This window comes from Eucyclogobius newberryi, unplaced genomic scaffold (genome assembly GCF_026437365.1).
Source record: "Eucyclogobius newberryi isolate DKJ021-1_F unplaced genomic scaffold, fEucNew1.0.hap1 SCAF_15, whole genome shotgun sequence".
In the NCBI taxonomy this organism is placed as follows: Eukaryota; Metazoa; Chordata; class Actinopteri; order Gobiiformes; family Gobiidae; genus Eucyclogobius; species Eucyclogobius newberryi.
Genome location: NW_027315779.1, coordinates 6,430,606 through 6,456,472, shown reverse-complemented (window position 1 = coordinate 6,456,472; position 25,867 = coordinate 6,430,606). Strand labels below are relative to the sequence as shown.

Here is a 25,867-nt window from a genome sequence, read left to right as displayed (position 1 = left end):
TCCACTCTGAGGGACCCCGACCGAACCATGTCCCTGCGCTGGGCCAAGTGTGAGAGTGAACCGGGGGACATCGGGCACTTGTCTATGCTGCAGCTGCGTCTTAGAAAGAGGAGCATCACAACCTTCACGGCGCCGTACAGCGAGATGTGGAAAGTACTGTCGTTTACATACATAATGTGTCTGGATCTGATTCCCTGGTGTTGAGGTGACAGCCTGACCCGGGTCGGCGTCTCCGTGTCCTCGGTGGGACAGGGCTCCTCCTCCACACGCGGGAGGCTGTGGCCCAGCGTGAGTTTGTCAGGATCAGGTTTGTCTGAGCTCATGGGGCCCTGGTGGGATGGAGGGTTGTGCTCTATGGTCAGCTGCAGAGCTTTACTCGTGTCTTCCATCACACTGTGGATCTGAAGGGAACATAATGCTAGTCAGGCTGTGTTTGAAGGTTGATTTCTTGATGGGTATTTTTTAGGACATACATCTTCTGGTGTTATGCTGGAAACTGGGAGACCATTGACTTCCAAAACTTGGTCACCAACATGAAGAGTAGACAACAAACCAGCACTAAGGACATCTGGATCCAAGCTGCTCATAGCGAGTGATACATCAAAGTTAGAGATATAATGCCTGCAATTTCTGAAAAGTTTTGTATTTGCTTTGTAGACTCACCCAGTCACAGTAAGAAGTGGGGCTTTTTCTTGACTGATATCTACTTCTATGGATAAGCCCCGATGACCGCCTGGTTGAGGGGGGAAATACACTAGCGCCACCATGTGGTGTCTTTGAGTAAGTGGAGAGGTCTGTGTCGCAGCTGTGACTAAACCCTGACGAAAACAGTGGCCACTGCAGACAAAGTTTAAGGTCACATACTCGGAGATAGAGAAAACACATGGTTATTGTCTCACCAGTAGAGTTTGGAGCGCTCCACTAAAGTGTAGGTGTCTCCTTCCCCAATGATTGTTGCACAATTTTTACATGAGAAACATTCTGTGTGAAACTTCTGATCTCCAGCCACCTGAAAACAGAGCACAAACGACTGCAAACAACTCATTCCTGAGAGACTGTCTTGAAAAATAGTTTGCTGTCTCCACATTCTTTGTGGGGTTCAGATGTTCTCAGAGGATATCCTCTCACAACTTGGGGACAAGAATGACTTTCATGATGGAGGAAGCAGGAAAGGCTTGGAATGCTGGAATAGTTTGCCTCCCTTCAGTGAAATGTTACACAACCATTTGTTCTGGCCTGAAGCAACGTGAAGAAGGTTTTGATCAGGCATTAGATGATCATTATGGAAGCAATTTTTAGAATTTTGGAGCCAACTAAAGCTCACATGTTTTGAACTTACTGATATGAATGAGTGGACTGTGCATTTGGACCATTGCCTGTAACTATTTACTAATACAAAATTGGAAAAAGATATAAGGACATTCATATTTCATGTATGTCTGTCTGTCTGTCTGTATATATGTATGTATTTATGTATGTATGTATGTATGTATGTATGTATGTATGTATGTATGTATGTATGAAATTTCCCCATGTGGGACAATAAAGGAATATCTTATGTATGTATGTATGTATGTATGTATGCATGTATGCATTTATGCATGTCTGTCTGTCTGTCTGTCTGTCTGTATGTATGCATGCCTGTCTGTCTGTCTGTCTGTCTGTCTGTATGTATGTATGTATGTATGTATGCATGCATGCGTATGTATGTATGTATGTATGTATGTATGTATGCATACATGCATGCATGCATGCATGCATGCATGCATGTATGTATGTATGTATGTATGTATGTATGTATGTATGTATGTATGCATACATGCATGCATGCATGCATGCATGCATGCATGTATGTATGTATGTATGTATGTATGTATGTATGCATACATGCATGCATGCATGCATGCATGCATGCATGCATGCATGTATGTATGTATGTATGTATGTATGTATGTATGTATGTATGTATGTATGTATGTATGTATGCATGCATGCATGCATGCATGCATGCATGCATGTATGTATGTATGTATGTATGTATGTATCCTGAGCCCTTTACCATGATCAGTCCTGTTGTAATCGCCTCCTTGCAGCCGTGACAATGCTCCCCGTAGCGTGTCCAGTAGTGCTTCTTACAGTACAGCTCACCGCCTCTTTCATAATACCAATTAGACAGGATACAGCCACACTCTCTACACCTACAAACAAGAAACGTAAGAATAGAAAATGGTAAAACAATAGTGTGCAATGAAGACACCAGAACAACATGTAGATCTCAACACAAGGGACACTCAAGGTGGCCCCAGGCAGTGTAACGTGAGCCCAATCACTGATGGACCATACGAGCCCGAGAGGAAATGTGATCCTCGCGCAACTGCACCGGGCGGGACTTCTGCGGCGGGACATTGACAAAATTGACACTTTTGACTACGACGGCACTGTGCAGAGTTGGGTAGTACTCAATTACATTTACTTTTTGAAGACATTGCACTTTTACACCTTCTGGATCAAAATATTTGCCAGTGTAACAGTCTCTTACTTTAAGTTACTAAAGGTTTATGTCACTCTTCTCGCTGTGAGTAAGTCTACAAGTGGCAAAAATACCAGATTTTGTGCAGTTTGTCCTTCCTATTACATAGACTTCAAATTAAATATCAGATTACGTCCCGACAGTTACACTTGAGCAGTAGTTTCCCCAAATAAGTTTCCAGGACCACTACTTTGTTCTTCTTCTTAAGTAATATTATTTTTGAAATAATGTTAGACTTAATAAAAGGAATAAAAGAGTATTTTTTGCCGATTTGAGAACTCAAGCGACTGTAACGCCGCATTCTGAACAAGGCTTTAATTCCTTTTAAAACAATTTTCTTTTAACTGCGCATGCGCACCCTCACCCCCCCTCCTGTTGTTTCTAAGACCCCGCCTACCATCAAACCTCGTGCAGAAGCACGCATCAGCCCTGCGGCTACACATAGCGCCACAGATCGCATCGCATCTCTCGTCTGTGCAGATTTCCGTCTATTCTGAGCTCGAAACGTGCTGCTATCCTGGGAATTAGGCTGCAGGTGTGCAGTAGCACACCGGGAATTATTGACATGTGGGAAAACTACTCGGCTGTCCACGCCACGAGGAAATGAGACTTAGATTGCGCGCCAAAAATAATTACTATTCCTTTAAGTAAAACTTTCAGCTACTCTACCCATCTCTGCTGCTGTGTCGGTAAAACCCTTCACTGGACATTTTCTATCATTTTTCTCCTCAATGACTTGATCCTTTCTGAGTCAACAAGTTATAGATTGATTTTTTTTTTTAATATATATATATATATATATATATATATATATATATATATATATATATATATATATATATATATATATATATATATATATATATATATATAAGTCTTATGTCCATCGCGCTCTTATTTCCTGGTTTTTCGGTATCGGATAGAACTTCTCTCCATTTATTTTCCCGGTTGCTGCATCAAGTGTCACATAAACTTTCACCATTGTGATAATAGTAAAGAGTGCGATATCATTAATGAAGTTTTGGGCCTTTTTGAGCCGTGTTTCGTCGTAAATCGAAGCAGAAAAACTCCGGAATGGGCTTGTAGGGAGACAGCAGCGCGGAGCCGGGGGGAAGGGGGCGGCAGGCGGAGGCGGAAGGCGGGAGGGGAGCGGGGGTGAGGGGGGATAATGACGCGTGCTTGCCCTTATGACGCGGTCTTGCCCCACCGCCCGTCAGTTTGGAGATTTGAGGAAAGGAGATAGTCTGTAATATAGCTAAACACTGCGGGAATCAATCAAAAAAACACTCTGGGTACATATATGAAGCACAAATAGCAATGTAAGAAGGTTAAAAGCTCTGAAAAGTCAATTTTGCATGTTATGGGACCTTTAACCAAATAAAGATTGAAATGAAGAAAAAGTTTATTATTGTTGGACATTTTACTTAATATTGTTGTTTTTGTTATAAAAGTTTTTTTAGAACGTGTTATTACAGTTTGTATAGTCCAGTTAACACAATTATTCAGATTAATTGTCGCAGCTCTAACGCCAACTAACAATTATTTTAGTAGTCAACTAATCCCCGAATAGTCAAGTATATTCAAAGGTCTAAGCCTACGCTGACTTGAGTCTTGAATGTGAACACTTTCTTCATCATCTGCAGCTATAGAACTATAAGAACTATAAAAGTGTCATTCAGTCACAGGTTTGCATTTGCCCTCAAGTCAATGTCTTAGCGATGGCAGACGGAGACGCAGTAAATTACAAATGAGGCACCTTGAGGTTAAAACTGAACAAAATGAAACTTTTCACTTAAAAAAAAAAAGGTGTGTTCCTCTCTCAGACACGATTAGCAGAGCAGGAGGTAACTTCCTGGACACAATGCAGTTTCCTTTGTGGAGCCGACCCTAAATGTCGTGCTGTTTCTATAAGAATAACGGACCACTGCAGTCTAATCGAGTTAATTACAATCATTAATACTATCTCCCTAATTTTGGATAGAAAATGATTATGTTATTGATTCACATGGGTGTGTTATGACTCAAAACAATTCTCAAAAGGAATATTATTTTGATTTCTCAAGATTTACAAGGGTGGATTTCTACTTTGGAAATTCTCTTGTCAGTGCGTCAGTGAAGGCTTAAGGCTCCATATTTGAGTTCAATTTAAAAATGAAATCCAACTGTAACAAAACATAATAGCTTAGAGACAGAGTTTGAGGATTGGACTACACCAGAACAATTCACTTTATTGTTAGTATTGGGACAAATAATCATCATTGTAGTTGCTTTTTACTTTACTGGTAGAAATTGTTGAAGAATAAGTTGCACCAGATTTGTGTATTTGATAGTTTCTGGGTTGTTTCTAGGTCTGCTGTAATGTTTGCAGGACTGAGAATTGCTCTTTTGTACCTTGAGCTTCCACTATAAGAGCTATTTAACCACCATAAACTCCAGTATGCTTATAGGAGACCCCCTGTTTTGATGAAGTTTATTTGTAGAGCACAATTTGTACACAAGGGAATTCAAAGTGCATTGAAATACAGAAATCACAAAACAGTTTAAGACACAAAAGAGAAGAGTACGAATAAAATAATTTCAGTCAAATGCACAGCTAAACAAAAGTGTTTCAGCTTAGATTTGAACATTGCCAGAATAGAAGCCTGACACACATGTTCAGAAAGACTGTTCTAGAGTTTAGCTGCAGATTCCCCGTTTTTAGTCCTGATGCTTCATATGGCACTAATATGTCCGAAATGTACTTTGGTGCTAGGCCATGGAGAGACTTGTACACAATCAGAGCTGCTTTAAAGTCTCTTCTCTGAGCCACAGGAGCCAGTGCAGAGACCTGAGAACAGGACTAATGTGATCATACTTCCTGGTTCTAGTCAGGACCCGAGCAGCAGCGTTCTGGATGTACTGCAGCTGTTTTACAACTCGTTTGGAGAGGCCAGTGAACAGGCAGATTTCTAGCTTGATTTGTAGCTTTTACAGTGAGAGACTGGAGGTGATTGTCAGCACTTTCTCTTTCTGTTCCGGCCAAAGAAATTATTTCAGTCTTGTCTGAGTTCAGCTGGAGAAAGTTGTTTTGCATCCACAAACTGATCTGTTGGATGCAGTGACAGAGTGAATCTACTGGTCCATATTCACCTGCCGACAGTGAAACATAGATCTGAGTGTCGTCTGCATAATTGTGATAGGACACATTTTCACTGCGTATCAGCTGACTTAACGACAGCATGTAGAGGTTGAACAGAAGGGGACCCAGGACTGATCCTTGGGGCACTCCACAGGTCAGGGTCATGTGGTCTGAGACACAGCTACCAATTTCAATAAAGTAGTTCCTGTCTTCCAGATAGGACCTTAACCCGTTTAGGGCAGTGGCAGTGATGCCCACCCAGTCCTCTAGTCTCTGTAAGAGGACCCCATGATCGACAGTGTCAAAAGCAGCACTCAGATCTAACAGAATTAAGACTGAGGCTTTGCCCGTGTCAGTGTTCAGGCGGATGTCATTTGTCACCTTGACAAGAGCAGTCTCAGTGCTGTGATGAGGTCTAAAACCTGACTGAAAAACATCAAATGAGTTGTTTATTAAGAGGAAATCTGTGAGCTGTTGGTAAACAACCTTTTCAAGGACTTTGCCCCAAAATGGCGGATTAGAGATGAGCCGGTAATTACTCAGTACTGCAGCATCAAGACTGCTCTTCTTTAGAGGGGCTTTATGACATTGGGAACGTTCCAGATTGAAGCGACATGTTAACTATGTGAGTGAATAATGCTAACAAACTGTTCAGCACAGACTTTAGTAACACATCGAGCAGCATGTAGATGAACTCAGGTGATGATCTCCTGGACAGTTTTGTCAGTTACAGGTGCAAAGTGAGTCAGCTCTAAGTGTCTAGGTGGTTTTAGAGTTATCATTTGCATTGTGTGCCCTGAAGTTTGTCATTAAAGAATAATGCAAAGTCATTACACTTGAATTAGTTTTAAATAACTACTACTAAATAAACTTCACTGTCTCAATTCCCTCGCTGCTACCTTTGCGCACTTAAAGATCACTTACCCTGGTTTATTGTCCTCCTTTTCACTGGAGTCTTTTAAACTCTGTCATCTTTATAGCCCTGAACTGTCCTGTCCTGAGATCTGTCATGTCCTATCTCTAAAATTAGTTCTGAATGAAACATGAAACAAACATCTTCTGATGTTGAGACATTTGAGTTAGAGGTCAGATGTGTGATTCTTGTGTGAAGTATTCTCCTACTGCGGTTTCCTCTGTGTTTTGGTCATATGGACTTCCTTCATGAACAGGACTTGTCACAAATGTAGGCAAACAATGTAGAACGTCTCAGTGTGAAACTCTTAATCAAACATCTCTTGCACGAGGAAGAACAAATAAACATTGCTTGGTTTTGTCCCATTACATGTAGTTAGTTTACTCCTGTGAATTGTTTATTGGATCCACGTTTTCTGTGAGGAAGTTGCACTCTCCATTTGCTCAGTTTGACTTATTTAACACTTATTTACAGACAAAAGTAAAACATGACAGCTTCTCTTACCGTCCCTTCATTCCCCTCCTGAACCGCTGGTCTCTTCTGGACATTGTGGCTCGCTGTGGTACCAGTAGTCCGGCTTGTTAGATGAAGAGTTTTTTTTATCTTCATTTGTAGAGTAGTTACGCACTGTGCTGTGTCGGGTAGCAGGCGTTGTCTCTCTCTCTCTTCCTCTCACTCTCTTCCTGTGCAGTCAGTTCCCTCTGCAAAGTCTTTGTGAGAAAAAACTCTGACCTAATGACACCCAGTTGGTCGACTAGAATCAAACAGTTCCCAGATCAGAAAGCATACCTCTATTTTAGTCTGAGGCTTCGTATGAATAGCATGATACAGTGAAGTGTACAGCACAAAGCTCATGTTGTAATACAACAGTCTGTTTTGAAATAGAGTCTGTGCAGGCATAATCTCTTTATGAATGCCCCAATTAATGCACTGTCCCAGTGAGGCAAAGCGCTCTATTCATTACTTATGTAGGGAAATTACACGTGATCATGAGTGATCTGGAGTAGGAAAACAGTTTACAGAATCATAAATAATCTATGAAATAATAATAATGAAATAACTGAGAGACATAGTAAGTGGCACATTTGGTGTAAAAGCGTTTTATTCTTAAGTGAACATGGTCTGTTCACAATGTGTTTAATGTGAGCCATTCGTCGCATAACACTAATTATATAATCATATTATAAGTTATTTATTTATGATATTTGTCTCTAGTTTTATGCAAAACATGACAGCTTGTAATAAGAGTTTATTTTAGAGTTTGTAGATGATTGATTTAACTGCAATGTCATCATAGCCCAAATATTTGATCTATATCAAATGGCTGTTGTGGTTTGTCGGTCACAAAGCAACAGACTATTTTAGAATGCTTCCTCTTATTACTCTGGCTTTTGCTCAGTGAAATAGACATTGCTTAGACCTAGTAAAAATGTTGACAACTTTATTGGTTTAAAAAGGAATGCCAAAGTCAGTACAAAAGTGCATGTTTTTTCTTCTGCAAACAACAAATATTAAATTCAAATACAAAACGAATTAAATTTGAAAGAAACATCACAGACTACAGTGTCTGGGCATATATTCAAGGACCATTTTTGAAACAAGCTTCACTTCTTACACACAAGGGACACAAACTATTTATACACTTAAACTGGTAAAAGTAGATTAAATATTTGCAGTAGGCAGTTTTCTTACCATAAATTAAAGACAGAAATATTTCTAACACTGCAAGTAAGCCATGCCTATCTATCTCACAAGTTTCTTCATAGCGAACACAATAAAAAGTAGTACATTTGTACTTAACAGTACAACCAAATGTTCTTGTTCATGAAACAGTGCATCAGGTTAGGTGAAAACTAAACAGCAAAAAGGAATTGTTATGAATGTTCTGTTTTCTGTAAAGATTAGTCAGACCAATATAGCAGCTGTTTGATATTCAAAAAACTAAACGTCATTATGTTTCTTCAGGAGAAAAACAACACCAACATAATAAACAAGGAGCAAACAGTTAACATGACAATGGCTGATATTGACCCATTTTAAAGAATCAGAATGATCTTATCAGTGCCAAACACATTCTCTAAAAGCATTGTGAATGTGTCATAGCTCCAAACCCATTGTGTTGTTTATGGAATATATTAAGTGCAGTTTTGAAACAGCTTGTTGTTTATGGAGGAGTGTGTTAAAGCTTAGCTCTTTAGGCAGGTAAACAAAGACAACTATGCCATACTGTATAGCACCAATGTTATTCAATGAGGTCACTTCCTGTGTATTCGTCTTTCACTTCCTCCTTCGTCCTGAAAAAGAAAAATATGGCATTTAAGTTTATTGCAATGATATTATTTATGTTTCATTTTGTAATATGTTATTTATTAATTTATTTTATGTATTGTTGTTATTTACCTCTGTAGCCACCAGTTCCCAATAATCCCTGCATTGCTGCATATTTAGCTGCTTTCTGGGCCTTGGCTATAGCACAGGAAGAAATGTTTATGTTGATGATATTTGACTGAAACCACTTTACAGGATAAGAATTAAAAACATGTCTTACATTTCTGGCCAGCTCCTGTAAAAAATACACAACCCACACTTAACATTTATTGTTTATATTTTGTCTTTTATATCATTCTAATTCAAGTCTTACCAGGGTAGACTCCTCCAGTTAAACCTCCATAACCAGGTCCAGCTGCACCACCTACTGGAAGTATGGAGACATTACACAGTTTTCATGCTACGCTTTCCTTTGCATTCCTTGTGTAAACTCACCAGGGCCTCCTCCAGTGGTTCCTGTTGCACTGCCACCTATGTAAAAGGACATTCAGACTGTGACATCATACATATATCATGAAAGAGGTTTTCATTAACCAGACCAGTTCTTTGATTCAACCTTAACATTATTCATTTAACAGAAATATTTACAATCTGCAAATCATGGAGAATAGATATCCAAATGCAATGCTATTTTCACACCAGTATGAGGATTCCAGGGAGATGCAAGATGCAAAACACAGTACAAGCCTGGCTAATAGAAAACCTTTATCGTACCTGGTCCATAGCCTCCTGTACCTCCAGGTCTAAAACCTCCAGGTCCTAGTCCAGCTCCTCCTGGACCAAAGCCACCTGATCCTCCAGGTCCTACTGCTCCAGGTCCTACTCCTCCAGGTCCTACTCCTCCAGGTCCTACTCCTCCAGGTCCTACACCTCCAGGTCCTACTCCTCCAGGTCCTACTCCTCCAGGTCCTACTCCTCCAGGTCCTACACCTCCAGGTCCTACCCCTCCAGGTCCCACTCCTGTAAGAAATAGAAACATTACAATGAATCTACTTCTAGACTTATTATTAATTTAACGATAGTCATTATGATCAATTATCTAACTATGCAGTGATATACGTGTAATCAGTCGGAAGTTGAAATCACATACTACTAGAATTAGAAACTATTAATAATACACATGAACATTGGAAGAAATATTTTTAGGGATTGATACGGGCGTGTTTTTGCTGTACAGACAGAGCTTACCAGGGCCATATCCTGCTCCATAACCTGGACAACAAAACAAAACAACATATTAATACTGTTCCACAGCATTACAATTCAGACACATTTTAATTTCTATACCAGATTTTGGAGGTTTTCTCCATCCACCAGGTCCATATCCTCCAGGTCCTGTCCCAGCACCACCAGGTCCAAATCCTCCAGGACTAGTCCCAGCACCACCAGGTCCAAATCCTCCAGGACTAGTCCCAGCACCACCAGGTCCAAATCCCCCAGGACCAGTCCCAGCACCACCAGGTCCAAATCCCCCAGGACCAGTCCCAGCACCACCAGGTCCAAATCCCCCAGGACCAGTCCCAGCACCACCAGGTCCAAATCCCTCAGGACCAATCCCAGCACCACCAGGTCCAAATCCTCCAGGACCAGTCCCAGCACCACCAGGACCGTATCCTCCAGGTCCTGTCCCAATTCCACCTGGACCAACACCAGAACCCCCTGGTCGAAGCCCTCCTGACCCAACACCTGCACCTAGAGATAAATAAACAAAAGCAAATATTTTTCACAAATAAATGGTCTCAAATTACATTTATATAATATTTAAAATAGTAATCATTATAATAATTACCAGATTTGACTTTTCTGAGACCATAACCTCCTGGTCCTGTCCCGGCACCACCAGGTCCATAACCTCCTTGTCCTGTCCCGGCACCACCAGGTCCATAACCTCCTGGTCCTGTTCCGGCACCACCAGGTCCATAACCTCCTTGTCCTGTTCCGGCACCACCAGGTCCATAACCTCCTGGTCCCGTTCCGGCGCCACCAGGTCCATAACCTCCTGGTCCCGTTCCGGCGCCACCAGGTCCATAACCTCCTGGTCCCGTTCCGGCGCCACCAGGTCTTGTTCCTGTGCCCGTTCCACTCCCTTAACAGTGAATTAATGAATATGTGATAACAAATGATTCATTTTGTATTTATTATTTTATGTTTTTCACCTAGGCCATAACCAGCCCCACCTTGAGATGCTCCGTAGCCTGCCACAAATAAAGAGAACTAGATATTATGACTTTTAACCACAATGGAATAAGCAAAATACTTTATTTTTACCAGATTTAGGTGGTTTTCTCAGTCCTAATCCTTGTCCACCAGGTCCATAACCTCCAGGTCCTGTCCCAGCACCACCAGGTCCATAACCTCCAGGTCCTGTCCCGGCACCACCAGGTCCATAACCTCCAGGTCCTATCCCGGCACCACCAGGTCCATAACCTCCAGGTCCTGTTCCTGCACCACCAGGTCCATAACCTCCAGGTCCTATCCCGGCACCACCAGGTCCATAACCTCCAGGTCCTGTCCCGGCACCACCAGGTCCATAACCTCCAGGTCCTGTTCCTGCACCACCAGGTCCATAACCTCCAGGTCCTGTCCCGGCACCACCAGGTCCATAACCTCCAGGTCCTGTTCCTGCACCACCAGGTCCATAACCTCCAGGTCCTGTCCCGGCACCACCAGGTCCATAACCTCCAGGTCCTATTCCGGCACCAACATTCCCTAAACAATGAATGAATAACTGAATAAGTGATAACAAGAAAACATGATTAATTTGACATTTAGTTTTTATTGTTTTATAATTCAATTTATTTTAGTGATCCAAGATCATAAGAGCATTTTTTTGCTGCAGTGTAGCTCCCAGGGACTCATCTAGAGTTTAGCTTGGTGAGGACATACTTTGCTAATTTTACCTGCCGTGCATGTTTTGATTTGGTGGAGGAAACTCACCCATGGAAACTTGCAAACTCTGCATGCAAAGTTCCAGGGCTGGTCATAAACTAATTCAAAGAGGAACCGTTTAAGCCTGGTCTTAGATGTGTCAACCTCTTTAACATGGACAGGGAGCAGATTCCATTACACATGAGCTCCTCCTACATTTCCTTTAGAGACTCTAGGGACCACCAATAGTCCAGTATTTTTATAACGCATTGCTCTATTTGGACGATGTGGTACTGTATCATCTTCGATGTGGGATGGCCATGCTGTTTATGTGTTTTTATGTCAGGTAGATAATTTTAAATTTGATGACTAAATTCAACAGAAATACACTGACGCTAGGACTCCAGCAGGGGTCTCTTCTTTTATTTCCTGTTAGTGCTGCTAAGAGGTTTTTAAAGACCTTTAAGTGCATGCTGCAAGCAGGGAGTTACAGTCTATCCTTGATGTAACAAATACATGGATACGTTTTTCAGTGTCACTTTTAGGCAAGACTTTTCTAATTTTGGCTGCATGATGCAAATTAAAATAGGCTATTGTACAAGCTTGATTTATATTTGCTGTGAATGAGAGCCTTGAATTAGGGCCCTTGGTCAAATAAGAACGCTGTTTTTTTAGAACTCTGGTTTACTTAGGGCTGTCCCAGTGACACCTACATCACATTCTAACTTTTGAAGTAGAATGTTATAATTATTATTCTTAAACTGTATCTATATTTCACTTTTCCACCTTCAAGGTACTCAATGCGCTTTTCTAGCCAGTGTGGCAACATTTCCTCTGGCTGCCCCACTGTGGCACCTGGTCTCCCATCCAAGTACTAACCAGGGCCTGACCTGTTCAGCTTCTGAGAGTTGACTAGGACTGAACCAGTCTATTGTCCAGGATGTACCCTGCCTAAGACAAAAAGTCACTGGGATAGGCTCCAGTCACCCGTGACCCCTAATGGAAACAAGTAGTAGAAAATTAATTAATGAGAGTATGTAATTACCTGATTTAGGTGGTTTTCTCTGTCCTAATCCTTGTCCACCAGGTCCTGTCCCAGCACCACCAGGTCCAAATCCTCCAGGTCCTGTTCCAGCACCACCAGGTCCAAATCCTCCAGGTCCTGTTCCAGCACCACCAGGTCCAAATCCTCCAGGTCCTGTTCCAGCACCACCAGGTCCATAACCTCCTGGTCCTGTCCCAGCACCACCAGGTCCATAACCTCCTGGTCCTGTCCCAGCACCAGCAGGTCCGTAGCCTCCAGGCCTGGTCTGGCCTGTACCTTGTAGAAAGTTATTTATGTATTTCTGATATGTGAAAGAGAAAGGAGAATATTTTATAATTGTTTTTACCGTATTTTTGTTGTTTTCTCATCCCAAATCCCTGGCCCCCAGGGATGGCACCTGCTCCACCAGGTCCTGTCCCTGCACCACCAGGTCCGTAGCCTCCAGGTCCTGTCCCAGCACCACCAGGTCCGTAGCCTCCAGGTCCTGTCCCGGCACCACCAGGTCCGTAGCCTCCAGGTCCTGTCCCGGCACCACCAGGTCCGTAGCCTCCAGGTCCTGTCCCGGCACCACCAGGTCCGTAGCCTTCAGGTCCTGTCCCGGCACCACCAGGTCCATAGCCTCCAGGTCCTGTCCCGGCACCACCAGGTCCATAGCCTCCAGGTCCTGTTCCGGCACCACCAGGTCCTACACCGGACCGGGTTCCTAAACCACCCAATCCAAATCCTGTTCCACCACCAGGGCCGAAATTTCCATAAACTGGGGCAGGGGGGACATAAAAAATATGCTCATACAATGTAAACAAACCAAAGTCTGTCATTGTAGGAAAAAGCCACACACCTTTCCCTGGTTTTCCAACTGCTTGACCTGCTCCAGTTAGATAACGTTTGCCTACGGAGGGAAACAGTCTGTTGGATTACATTTCTTTTTACCTGTATTTATACTTAATTACACACATATTGATAGCATACCTCCACCTGGCAAAACTCCAATACCACCAGCACCGTAATAACCTGCACATGTTGAAACAAAGCATCAAATGTATAACTGGCATATGACAATGCACCAAATAAGATGCTTACTTTTTCTAGGTGTGTTGAAACTTGCTCCCCCGGGACCTCCACCTACACCACTAGGACCTCCACCTACACCGCCAGGACCTCCACCTACACCACCAGGACCCGCACCTACACCGCCAGGACCTCCACCTACACCACCGGGACCACCACCTACACCGCCGGTACCCCCGCCTACACCGCCGGGACCCGCACCTACACCACCAGGACCTCCACCTACACCACCGGGACCCCCACCTACACCGCCGGTACCCCCGCCTACACCGCCGGGAACCACACCTACACCACCGGGACCCCCACCTACACCACCGGGACCCCCACCTACACGGCCGGGACCTCCTCCTACTCCCCCAGGACTAATGCCCCCTGACGGTTTAGGTGTCACTCCGAGGCCACCTGCAGATTCTCTTTCTCCATCGGGCCCACCTTCACCGTCTCCTTCCCCTGGAGTGTCTCCTCTGGGAACACCTACGCATGTTATGAGTAGAGATTATATCAAAAACGTTTTCATTGCAGTCGGAATATGAATTGGCCTTGAAGGCTTAAGCTTTTTTTCCCACCTGGAGGTTTAAGGGGCTTGGCTCCAGGTAGTAGACTAGTTGTATCATTACTTGAACCTAAAAGGTACACAAGTTCTCATGAGTCTTTCTAAAACAAAGAGTTTGTCTTTTGAAATAACAATGTGTCTATTATAATTTTCAAGAGAATCATTCAAATTAATCAGGGATTTCACAAACTGTAAGAAAAGAAAAATGTGACTTGTTTAAAATACTTAACTGTGTGTATTCAATGTTTGAATTTATTAAATGAAACTTTAACTTACAGGATATAGTAAGTACTTACCAGCAGTTGCACCGGTGGCTCCTGAAAGAATCAAGGAATTAAGGTAACGCAATTAAAGTAAAAGTTCAGTCAATTAATACATGTTATTTGTTTGACTCACCTGGTACTAATGTCCCATTGAAGCCTGTTTTATGGAGAACATGGATATCTCAAACAATTCAGTGATAAATGGTTGTTCACAATGACAATTAAGAATATACCTGGTTTTGCAGCAAGTATCGGAATTCCTGTTGGAAATAGACCGTCTTCCTGCCCTCTTACAGGTCCTCCAGTTACACCTATCCCGGTTAGAGATTGATGTAGCATTTTTTCAAGTATGTGCATGAATAGTAAAGCCAAGTCAAATCAAAATGAACAAATGTTTACGTCAGTGATTTAAATCAACTGTCCACACAAAGCAAGGTTCAGATTCCTGCAGGTTTAAACACACCTTCCACTGAGGAACCTCCAGAGCCCTCAATTACACTTCCCGCACCAATCTCACCTGCAATAAAACAAATTCAAAACCAAAATCAACTATGAACATTGGTGTAAACCACATATAAATCTAATTCCTAAAAATGTATAGCAAAACAATTGGTATCAAAACTTCCATAGCAACACTTACCTCCGTCAATGTCTTTTTCATCTTTTCCTCCAGTACCCGCACCCCCTTGAAGAAAAAAAAGTAAGTTTAGACTTTAATAAAACTTTACAACCCTCAAAAAAAAATCAAGTGCTGTTATTCAGGTACCTTCTGACGTTGGAGAGACTGTGACTCCTGCTGCACCAAGTCCATCCTGCGATTCTCCTATAACTGCAGACATACTAATTATTACATTATACAATGTACTTCCACTGTTATGTTGTACAAATTCCAAAACATTTTTTCAGAACAGGTATAGAATGATGAAGACAAATAAACAGTATACCTGTAGTTCCCGCAGCACTGGTTGGGATGGTGCCGTTCCCTGACACTCCTGTCCCATTTGCACTGGCAGCTCCTGTAACGCTCGTGCCTACACCAGGCACAGTGCCTACACCAGGCACAGTGCCTACACCAGGCACAGTGCCTACACCAGGCACAGTGCCTACACCAGGCACAGTGCCTACACCAGGCACAGTGCCACCACGCGGCCCTGAAAATCAATCAGGATTCGAGCAGTTATCATGAAACCCTATTGCAATATTTAGTAAACTACCATATTTCTGGGCTTTTGATCCACTTCTGTCAGTGTATACAATTAAGAAAAACATATTATCTTATCACAGCAGGTACATCTAATGCTGCATTCCGAGCAACTGGCAGTTTTCCACATAACATGTTCGACCGGCGACTTCCAGCTGAACTAACTCATAGTAAACAATATGGCTAATGCTAAACTCTATAGGTTAAAGAAATGCAATGATTATACACATGTCTCTGACATGTTAAACAACGGAATATTGTCTGATTTAACCTGTAACAAAACATGTTTGTGGTGGTCAATCATTTTGTGGTCATTAATATGTTAATATGTCACAATTTATCTCATATGTATATAAACCCCTTTCTGATATGTGAAGTAGGAGTAGCAATCACTAGTTTGGGCAGACCTTCTTATCAAGTTAGAGGTGTGAAACATCCCAGTTACCAGATGCTTGGAAAGCATTACAAGACTCAGGTTGTAATTAATAATACAATTTAGAATGTTTAATTAATTGACTCACCGACCCCTCCTGTTCCTCCTCCTGGGACTCCACCAGTCCCCACACCTGGAGCTGTAACATAATATGTAAATATTGCGTTGATCAAATAATTTGAAACTGTGTTAATAATCTTACTATATTTGTAAGGCTTCTGTCCAGTTCCATATCCTGAAAGAGATGGTCAAGGATTCAGAATTGTATATGATTTTTTTCTACTACTGACTGCTACTGAACATTTAGAATTCTAACCTGGCCCATACCCACCAGGTCCAAATCCTGTCCCTACACCTCCTCCTGGTCCAAATCCTGTCCCTCCGCCTCCTGGTCCAAATCCTCCAGGTCCAAATCCTGTCCCCGCGCCTCCTGGTCCAAATCCTCCAGGTCCAAATCCTGTCCCCGCGCCTCCTGGTCCAAATCCTCCAGGTCCAAATCCTGTCCCCGCGCCTCCTGGTCCAAATCCTCCAGGTCCAAATCCTGTCCCCGTGCCTCCTGGTCCAAATCCTCCAGTCCCTACTCCACCAGATCCAGGTACTCCACCAGTTCCCTGTCCTGCGCCTCCTCCGGTTGTTATCCCAGCACCTCGCCCTGGAATACCTCCTCCAGTTCCTGTACCCAGAGCACTCCCAACTCCGCCTGGCAGGCCTTAAATAGTACATTACATTTAGTTGGAAATGGAAAACCTTTTTCGGTAAAAAAAATAATTTATAGGTGAAATAATAGGACCTTGAGAAAAACATTGAAAAATTACTACAACCTACGTACATATTTACTCACCATATTTGCGCGCTTTGGCACCAGCATAACCTGTAACCAACAAAATGATAATATATAATACATATAATATTTGACCTAGAAAAAGATTCAGTTGTAGTCATCTGGACACTGTTTTTGAAAAACAAGATGTTTCAACTTTCATTCAAAAATAATTCTCAATCTGCAGATGTAGTCTGAACCTCCTGACAATAGCCTGTGCTGTGTATCTATTTGTTTCCCCATAAACTAAAGTGTTTTGTTACCCTGACAGCCCTGCAATGGGCCATAGAAATGCTTTGCTGGCTGCAGCTCCCCCATCACTGATGAGTGCTGCATAAATGTGGGACAATAAAGGATTATCTTATCTTATCTTATCTTATAAATGTGACCATTTCTCAGACTAGATCTGCAGATTGACTTTTGGAAGAAAATTTACATGTCTTGTTTTTCAAAACAGTGTCTTGATTTTATTTATTTAGAAAAGGGACAGTGCATATTAATTAATTATTAATTAATATAAAGTAAATATGCCAGTTTTTAGCCACATGCTGGTTTCCATCTGTTGTCCCTGGACAGGTTGAATTAAAACAAAAAATATATATTATAATAAAAGTCTCACCTCCAGGCCCATAACCGGCACTACCGGCACTGACGCCTCCCCTAGGTCCAAAACCGGTACCAGCTCCGCCAGGTCCAAAACCGGTACCAGCACCTCCAGGTCCAAAACCGGTACCAGCTTTACCAGGTACAAAACCAGTACCAGCTCCACCAGGTCCAAAACCGGTACCGGTACCAGCACCTCCAGGTCCAAAACCGGTACCAGCACCTCCAGGTCCAAAACCGGTACCAGCACCTCCAGGTCCAAAACCGGTACCAGCACCTCCAGGTCCAAAACCGGTACCGGCACCAGCACCTCCAGGTCCAAAACCGGTACCAGCACCTCCAGGTCCAAAACCAGTACCAGCTCCACCAGGTCCAAAACCAGTACCAGCTCCACCAGGTCCAAAACCAGTACCTCCTCCCAGAGTACCGCTCAACATGCCTATCAAAATAAATACATTTGAAAAGTTTTAGTTTTTAAAACTATGAAGTGAATATAGATTAAATGTATATATTTATTACCATATTTACGGGCTTTAGCATTGGCATTATATCCTGAAAAAGGAATCATGCCACCAACAAAACAGCATTTAATTAGACGCAATATATTGTCAAATTTTTTACTTAATTTGAGCATTTACCTTGTGATCTGGTCCCTCCCCCAGGTCCAAAACCAGTTCCAGCTCCACCAGTGCCAACTCCTCCACCAGGCCCAAAGCCGGTACCAGCTCCACCAGGTCCAACTCCACCACCAGGCCCAAAACCGGTACCAGCTCCACCAGTGCCAGCTCCTCCACCAGGCCCAAAACCAGTTCCAGCTCCACCAGCGCCAGCTCCTCCACCAGGCCCAAAACCAGTTCCAGCTCCACCAGCGCCAGCTCCTCCACCAGGCCCAAAACCAGTTCCAGCTCCACCAGCGCCAGCTCCTCCACCAGGCCCAAAACCAGTTCCAGCTCCACCAGCGCCAGCTCCTCCACCAGGTCCAAAGCCGGTACCAGCACCACCAGGCCCAAACCCAGTTCCAGCTCCTCCAGTGCCAGCTCCTCCACCAGGTCCAAAGCCGGTACCAGCACCACCAGGCCCAAACCCAGTACCAGCTCCTCCAGTGCCAGCTCCTCCACCAGGCCCAAAGCCGGTACCAGCACCACCAGCACGGCCTCCTTGTGTACCTCCTCCACCCAGAGTTCCGCTCAACATACCTATCAAAATAAATAACTTTTGTTGAATAAACTGTTAGAAAAGTGAATCTTCTTCATATATCTTTAAATTATATTTATTACCGTATTTACGGGCTTTAGCATCAGCATCATAACCTGGAAATGAATCATGCCACCAATAAAACAATAATTAATAAGTCATATATGTAGTCATGTTTCCCCTACCAAGTACAGACACTTACCTTGTGATCTGGTTCCCCCACCTCGTCCAAAACCAGTTCCAGCTCCACCAGGTCCAGCCCCACCAGGTCCAAAACCGGTACCAGCACCACCAGGCCCAAACCCGGTACCAGCTCCTCCAGTGCCAGCTCCTCCACCAGGCCCAAAGCCGGTACCAGCACCACCAGCACGGCCTCCTTGTGAACCTCCTCCACCCAGAGTTCCGCTCAACATACCTATCAAAATAAATAACTTTTGTTGAATAAACTTCAAAGTTAATTTTCTTAATATATCTTTAAATTATATTTGTTACCGTATTTACGGGCTTTAGCATCAGCATCATAACCTGGAAATGAATCATGCCACCAATAAAACAATAATTAATAAGTCATATATGTAGTCATGTTTCCCCTACCAAGTACAGACACTTACCTTGTGATCTGGTTCCCCCACCTGGTCCAAAACCAGTACCGGCTCCACCAGGTCCAAAACCAGTTCCAGCTCCACCAGGTCCAGCCCCACCAGGGCCAAAACCGGTTCCAGCTCCACCAGGTCCAGCCCCACCAGGTCCAAAACCAGTTCCAGCTCCACCAGATCCAACTCCACCACCAGGTCCAAAACCGGTTCCACCAGTTCCAACTCCACCACCAGGTCCAAAACCGGCTCCACCAGGTCCTACTCCACCACCAGGTCCAAAACCGGTTCCAGCTCCACCAGGTCCAACTCGACCACCAGGTCCATAACCGGCTCCACCAGGTCCAACTCCACCACCAGGTCCAAAACCAGCTCCAGTTCCACCTGGCTGACCTAGATAGTTTAAAACATTAGGTGAAAGCGAGGGTGACGGAGCCACCCTGCTGTGTGAAGGAGAGGTTTCGCTGCTGTCAGACACAATGAACACTGTTAGCCCTGAACATGTGTCATTCAGCATTTTATAATTCATGTGCAATACTATTATACTCATGTGCAATGCTGTGACATAATGTCAATCATCCCTGGTGCAATATTTTCTGTCCATATAGCTGTAATTAACAGTGTTGTTATTATTTAGGTTAATTTTAAGTTATTTGTTTTTTCTTATTATACTTCAAATAAATAAAGGTTATCTTATCTTAAGTTTCTCCTCTTTACATATTGATGTATAATATTTGAGACTTACTTAATCCTGTTCCAGGTCCAGCTCCAAATCCTGCTCCTGCCCCTCCCTGACCAAGGGTGCCCGATCCACCTGGTCCTCCTGCTCCACCTTGTGATAAACGTATTTATTATATATATATATAAATATAATTTATTTTTTAAGAATATTATATAATATCCGTACCATATTTTGTTCCAGCTTTACCGGCCTTTTTTGATTTACCTGCACCTAGAAATTAAATAGACATTTTTTGAAATGTTGCGCACTTTGTAAATGTTTCCATATGTTTTACCTGTTTTAGGTGTAATTAGAGGGTATCCACGAAAAACTCCAGGGAGTGGCTGACCCCGACCAGCTATACAAGAATTATTTAGTAGAATTTAAAGTAAGAACAAAATGTATGTAAATTACCAATCTATTTTTATCCTCACTTCCAGTGCCTGGTCCTGCTCCTCCTTGGCCAAGTACTCCAGACCCTGTGAGTAGAACAGATACAGATTTGAAATAAAAAAACATTTACATTACTGTATTTGTTACACTTTTGTACTAACCGCTCTGAGTACCAAGACCAGATCCAGTGGCTACACCAGGTAAAACACCCCGACCTCCAAAACCTATTCACAGAAAAATTATATTCCAATCACTTCTTACAATTTTAGAAAATGATATAAGTTACATAATTTACTGCAAACACAAACTGACCTTGACCAGGGACATAACCACCTTGGTAAAGTCCTGGGACTCCCAGCCCTGTGCCAAAACAAATGTTTCAACTTCCAACTTTAACATCACAATTAATGGCATCTGCTGACAGACGTTTTGCCTGGAATTTACCTGGGACTTGTTGTGAAGTCTTAGGTCCAGTTTTCCCCCCCGGCCGCACTCCTGTGGCTCCAGTCTGTGGTATTGCTGATGTTATGTTTGTAAAGAAGATGGGGGATTTGTGCACAGTTATTAAAACACCATGACAAACACCAAACTAAAATTATATATTATCTTACACATTTATATACTATACTATAAAATATTTGTATGCATAGTTCTTATGGAACTGTACCTCCTGCCCCACCTTGTCCAACTCCTGTTCCACCTTGTCCAACTCCTCCTCCACCTTGTCCAACTCCTGCTCCACCTTGTCCAACTCCTGCTCCACCTGGTCCAACTCCTGCTCCACCTGGTCCAAATCCTGCTCCACCTGGTCCAAATCCTGCACCACCTGGTCCATATCCTGCTCCACCTGGTCCAACTCCTGCTCCACCTGGTCCAAATCCTGCACCACCTGGTCCATATCCTGCCCCACCTGGTCCAACTCCTGCGCCATCTGGTCCAAATCCTGCCCCACCTGGTCCAACTCCTGCTCCACCTGGTCCAAATCCTGCACTACCAGGTCCTAAACCAGTTCCACCTGGTCCTGCTCCGGCCCCACCTGGTCCATATCCAGTTCCACCTGGTCCTGCTCCAGCCCCACCTGGTCCATATCCAGTTCCACCTGGTCCTGCTCCAGCCCCACCTGGTCCATATCCAGTTCCACCTGGTCCAAATCCTGCACCACCAGGTCGTACCCCTCCTGCTCCTAGTCCTGTTCCTGAACCTCCAGGTCCAAAGCCTGTCCCACCTGGTCCAACACCTCTTCCTGGAGACACAAACATCCATTGATCTTAAAAGTTTTTAACTGAACTTCATTCATTCATTTTCATTCATTTTATTTATTTATACAGGGACAACCCAATGAGAAAAGTTATCTTTTTCATGGGTTCCTGTTAAAACACACAAAATAAACAACAAACAAACACAGGATACTAAAACACAATGAAACATTCAATAAAATGAACAAATACAGATAAGATTATATCAAATAAGCGCATCGGCACCGAGGGTAGTCCTTGACCAGTGCTTTAAAATCATTAAAGGTTCATAACAAGATTTAATTTAAAAAGAGCAAAGTTGTGGAAATCCTTTTTTCCTGTATTGATGCGATTGGATTCTAAAGTAATACAATGATCTTCTGAATCAAAGGCATTTGACAAATCAACAAAAACAGCAGCACATTCTTCATGATTACTTAAAAAACTTTGAAAGATTTCTATTGCATTAAATCTACCTGTTTTATAAGGCTTGACTCCACCGGGGTATTGTCCCGCACCAACTCCACCTGAAGGACAGTTAACCCATTACCTGACATTTAGGGATCAAGTGATCCACCTCTAAAGGTGGTGCAGATTATGGATGATGAGATGTAAAAACATAAAACATGTGACCTACTGTATGAATAGCCTCTGTTTAGACTGACTTATTTTCAAAATGACTGCAGATGGTAGTTCAATAAACCAGAACTTAGCCCCAGGTACAGTTTCAATGCTACGTCTGCTCAGGATGAAAAACAAAGTGGAATGAAATTCCATTATTGTGATGTGATGACTTCTGTCCTTTATCGCGAGACTGCCATGCCTAATGCATTAGCCGTTATCACTGCACCAAAAGTGTGTTTGCACATGAGGGTGTGTGGTCACTTAACAATGGCATCTTAGGATAATGAGGAAATGAAATAATGGTACGTGTCCGCTCCTCTGAATTTGAACTGTGCTAGATCTCATTAGGACTTTCTAATCTTCTCCACTCTTACCAGGTCCATAGGTTCCAGGTCCAACTCCACCAGGTCCAACTCCACCAGGTCCAACTCCACCAGGTCCCACTCCACCAGGTCCAACTCCACCAGGTCCATAGGTTCCAGGTCCAACTCTACCAGGTCCTACTCCACCAGGCCCCACCCCTCCTGGCCCCACCCCTCCTGGCCCCACCCCACCTGGCCCCACCCCACCTGGCCCAACTCCACCTGTAACAGAAATTCAATTCTTGGATGTATTAATGATGCATGCTGTTAAGATCCCACTGCACAAGTTTTCCTTCTGAGACAGAGCATTTTAAGACAGACAGCACATTCTTTTCCACTTGCCAGCTCCAATACCTGGTCCATAAGATCCTGGTGTAAAACCCCCCACACCACCAGCACCGCCTGGACCAACGCCCCCTGGTCCAACTCCACCTAGTCCAACACAGGATTCATAAAATGTATTGTTAGAGGCTGCGGATGTTTTTTTAAATACATATGTTCGGGATAAAAATGTTTGCTAACTTGAAAGATAGTAATTATGAAATATTTTACCTCCTCCAGTAACAGGACCGAGACCCCCTAAACCAGCACCAGCTCCACCTGGTCCAAATCCTGTTCCAGTCCCTCCTGGACCAAAGCTGGTTCCAGGACTGACACCGGTGCCAAGACCAGCTCCTCCTGCTCCTCCGGCCGGTATGTAAATGCCTGATTAAGAATCAGTAAATGGCAAAGGTTGACTGCAAAACGTCTTTACAAGTTTATTTTCTTCTAAATGCTGACTTTGTTAATGGAATTCATGAGTCATCTGATAAATCTAATGATACTAAACTCTTACAATTTTTTTTTTTTTATCCTTTTCTTAACAAAGAGAAGGACAAAACAATGGCATTATATATTACATGCAAAGCATAGGTGTTGAGATTATCTGCCCTTTTCAAATGTTTTGATCAAAATATGAATGCATCCAAAAAGCATCTAAGGCACTATTCCACAAATCATAACAGACAGAAATAGAAACACAGAGTTCAAACAACTATATAAGGAAACATTTCCAATTGTCCGAAAGTCCAGATGTGAGAGAAAGTCTGTTGGGATTCCTGAAGAATGTGAGTAACTGATGCAGTTATCCTGAACACACTGCACAAAACTGTAAATAACTGAGCAGTTTGATCATTTAACGCTCCACTCTGAGCAGACGCTGGCCAGAACATGATCACAGGAGTAGACGGTTCATTGCATTGAATGAAAAGTATGTATTTTGATGCTTACAGTAAATGGAGTAAATGAAGGATCCATTTTGGAGAAAACATTCAAAGAGCCACTAATTTAGGCTTACTAAATCAAAAAGTTGTCCAAATCAAAACTCTGCTCTCCTGAAAAGAAACCCTCAGTCATTTGTTAGTCTCCTAGTTCATATGTATTCAGACTTAACCTTTTCAACACTTCAACACTATGACACAGTGCTGGGATGAGGTCAGGAAATCACAGCCGAAGTGAAAGCCTGTAATTAACCATCACACCTCATTTACTGCTCTAACTATGAACATGCGTGTGTCTCTCTCAAGGATAGGAAGATGAAAAGATGCAAGCACTTTGTAGCAGATCACTGGCCTCTCATTTACAAAGATAATCTGCGTTGTCTTAAACACCTGGAAGCAACGGCACAGGTGCATCTTTAAGTATTTTATTTAGACTATACAGCATATATTGCAGCCATAATGCCACTAAGATCTTTCACCTTGGCAATTAAGAGTTCAGCTATAAATATACATTACTTGGTGACTTTGCTTTACACATTGTCAAACTGCATTAGCGTATTATTACATTTTTCTTAACAGAAATGACTAATTAAAAGCCTTTCCCATGACTGTATCCATGCGAGGATAAAACACATGCCAGTAACACAGAACAATAATGTCACCTGTTCACACAGGTAAAGTAATTGCATGCATCAGAGATGACCCACCTCCTTCCTGCGAGGGCTTCCACTGCACCAGAAGCAGCACTCCAAGAAGGTACGTGACTGCTGCCCCTCTCGCCATCTCGCTCCCAAATGTCCTTCTGTTCTCCCAAGCAGCAGGTTTTATCCCCCAAGCCTATCAGTGCCTACCCAGACCTTTTAAAAGAAGGAGGGCAAAGCTGAAAAAAGGGGACAGGATGTTAGACAGGACACAGTGCAATTGTCCAAGACACACACAACGCAAGGAAAGTAAGAGAGCAAGAGAACAGGACTGCATCACCTCATTAGACCAAATGGGTTGTTCTGGTCCCCCAAAGACTTTTAGCCCGCATTTATTTGGTTGTCTACTGCCAGAAAACAGGGAGGATTGGGAGTGGGGAGAGACAGGGGGTAAAGAGGTGTGTAGAGAAAACACAAGTCATGCAAATGTTGAACTTTTTTTTTATCCTCCAGAGACTGAAGCATCAGATACAGTACATTCATTCATAATGACCAGATTGATTATGACATACATAGCATCTTAACATGTAACAGTGAAGTGGTGCAAAGTCGTGTTTTCATTAAGGGGGTGGAGGTGGCTTGGCAAGCGTCCACATACTAGACCCTGAAAGAAAGCATGTACCGGTGTGTATAAATGCAAACTCTTGTACATAAATCGCGTATATTCCAATAATCTTGATGCTGATGTATTACAACTATCTAATCTCAGACATTTTTAAGCATGTTTTGTTTTGAGAGTTCAAGTTTGTGTCGTTGATGACTTGTGGATTTCTTGCTGTAACTTCAGACGAGCGCTGAGATTTGAGTGAGGCGCCCCTGTATTTCTCCTGAGTCTGCTAAAGCCCAGAGCATCACGCGAGGAGATGATTGTCGTTAGATCAAATCCTTTTGGACACAAAGAGTCTTCTTTTGGCACTTGTCATAAAGACTTTAGATGCAAACCGTGCACTGTCATTACCAATTAACAAAGAAATAAATCTGGCCTATGGCTGATGAAAAACTCTACATGGTTCTTGTTGAAAAATGTACTTCTTACTGGCAT

The 25,867-nt window shown here is 42.9% G+C and overlaps 2 protein-coding genes across 2 annotated transcripts in view; both read right to left on the bottom strand.

The window, feature by feature from the left end:
• Window positions 1-7,225, bottom strand: part of LOC140360590 (LIM domain kinase 1-like) — a 14,343-nt gene extending 7,118 nt beyond the window's left edge. Inside the window, exons 1-7 of the mRNA XM_072445846.1 lie at window positions 7,066-7,225; window positions 2,060-2,198; window positions 900-1,009; window positions 664-837; window positions 474-579; window positions 172-401; window positions 1-99 (exon numbers count right to left, since the gene is read on the bottom strand). The exon at window positions 1-99 is cut by the window's left edge and continues 91 nt beyond it. Coding sequence (XP_072301947.1) covers window positions 1-99; window positions 172-401; window positions 474-579; window positions 664-837; window positions 900-1,009; window positions 2,060-2,198; window positions 7,066-7,109 — 902 coding nt within the window. The 5' untranslated portion in view covers window positions 7,110-7,225. The remainder of the gene's footprint in view (window positions 100-171; window positions 402-473; window positions 580-663; window positions 838-899; window positions 1,010-2,059; window positions 2,199-7,065) is intronic.
• A 778-nt stretch (window positions 7,226-8,003) lies between these two features.
• elnb (elastin b) lies at window positions 8,004-25,131 on the bottom strand. Its single transcript, XM_072445641.1, has 46 exons — window positions 24,832-25,131; window positions 23,418-23,570; window positions 23,220-23,297; window positions 22,356-22,406; window positions 21,312-21,887; window positions 21,089-21,163; window positions 20,957-21,004; window positions 20,806-20,868; window positions 20,686-20,730; window positions 20,547-20,609; window positions 20,438-20,482; window positions 20,276-20,362; window positions 19,609-19,923; window positions 19,140-19,268; window positions 19,021-19,053; window positions 18,382-18,939; window positions 18,263-18,295; window positions 17,760-18,182; window positions 17,162-17,191; window positions 16,637-17,029; window positions 16,523-16,555; window positions 16,409-16,459; window positions 15,631-15,837; window positions 15,453-15,515; window positions 15,327-15,371; window positions 15,150-15,203; window positions 14,920-14,997; window positions 14,820-14,843; window positions 14,720-14,740; window positions 14,437-14,493; window positions 13,883-14,344; window positions 13,772-13,813; window positions 13,641-13,691; window positions 13,149-13,559; window positions 12,803-13,078; window positions 11,251-11,598; window positions 11,158-11,199; window positions 11,046-11,084; window positions 10,679-10,975; window positions 10,180-10,581; window positions 9,604-9,825; window positions 9,325-9,360; window positions 9,203-9,256; window positions 9,110-9,124; window positions 8,962-9,027; window positions 8,004-8,855 (listed from the first exon to the last, which is right to left on the bottom strand). Exons 1-46 carry the CDS (start codon window positions 24,905-24,907, stop codon window positions 8,839-8,841), a joined length of 6,687 nt encoding a protein of 2,228 aa, XP_072301742.1. The 5' UTR covers window positions 24,908-25,131; the 3' UTR covers window positions 8,004-8,838.
• Between the last annotated feature and the right edge of the window lie 736 nt (window positions 25,132-25,867).

Bases quoted from the DNA above. Each gene is read 5' to 3' on its own strand.
- elnb (XM_072445641.1), bottom strand. From the start codon at position 24,907: ATGGCGAGAGGGGCAGCAGTCACGTACCTTCTTGGAGTGCTGCTTCTG. The intron at 16,556-16,636 runs GTTAGAATTCTA...CATCTCTTTCAG, and splicing joins ACCTGGTGGGTATGGGCCAG to GATATGGAACTGGACAGAAG. The intron at 10,976-11,045 runs GTGAAAAACATA...TTCACTGTTAAG, and splicing joins TGGGGCTGGTTATGGCCTAG to GGAGTGGAACGGGCACAGGA.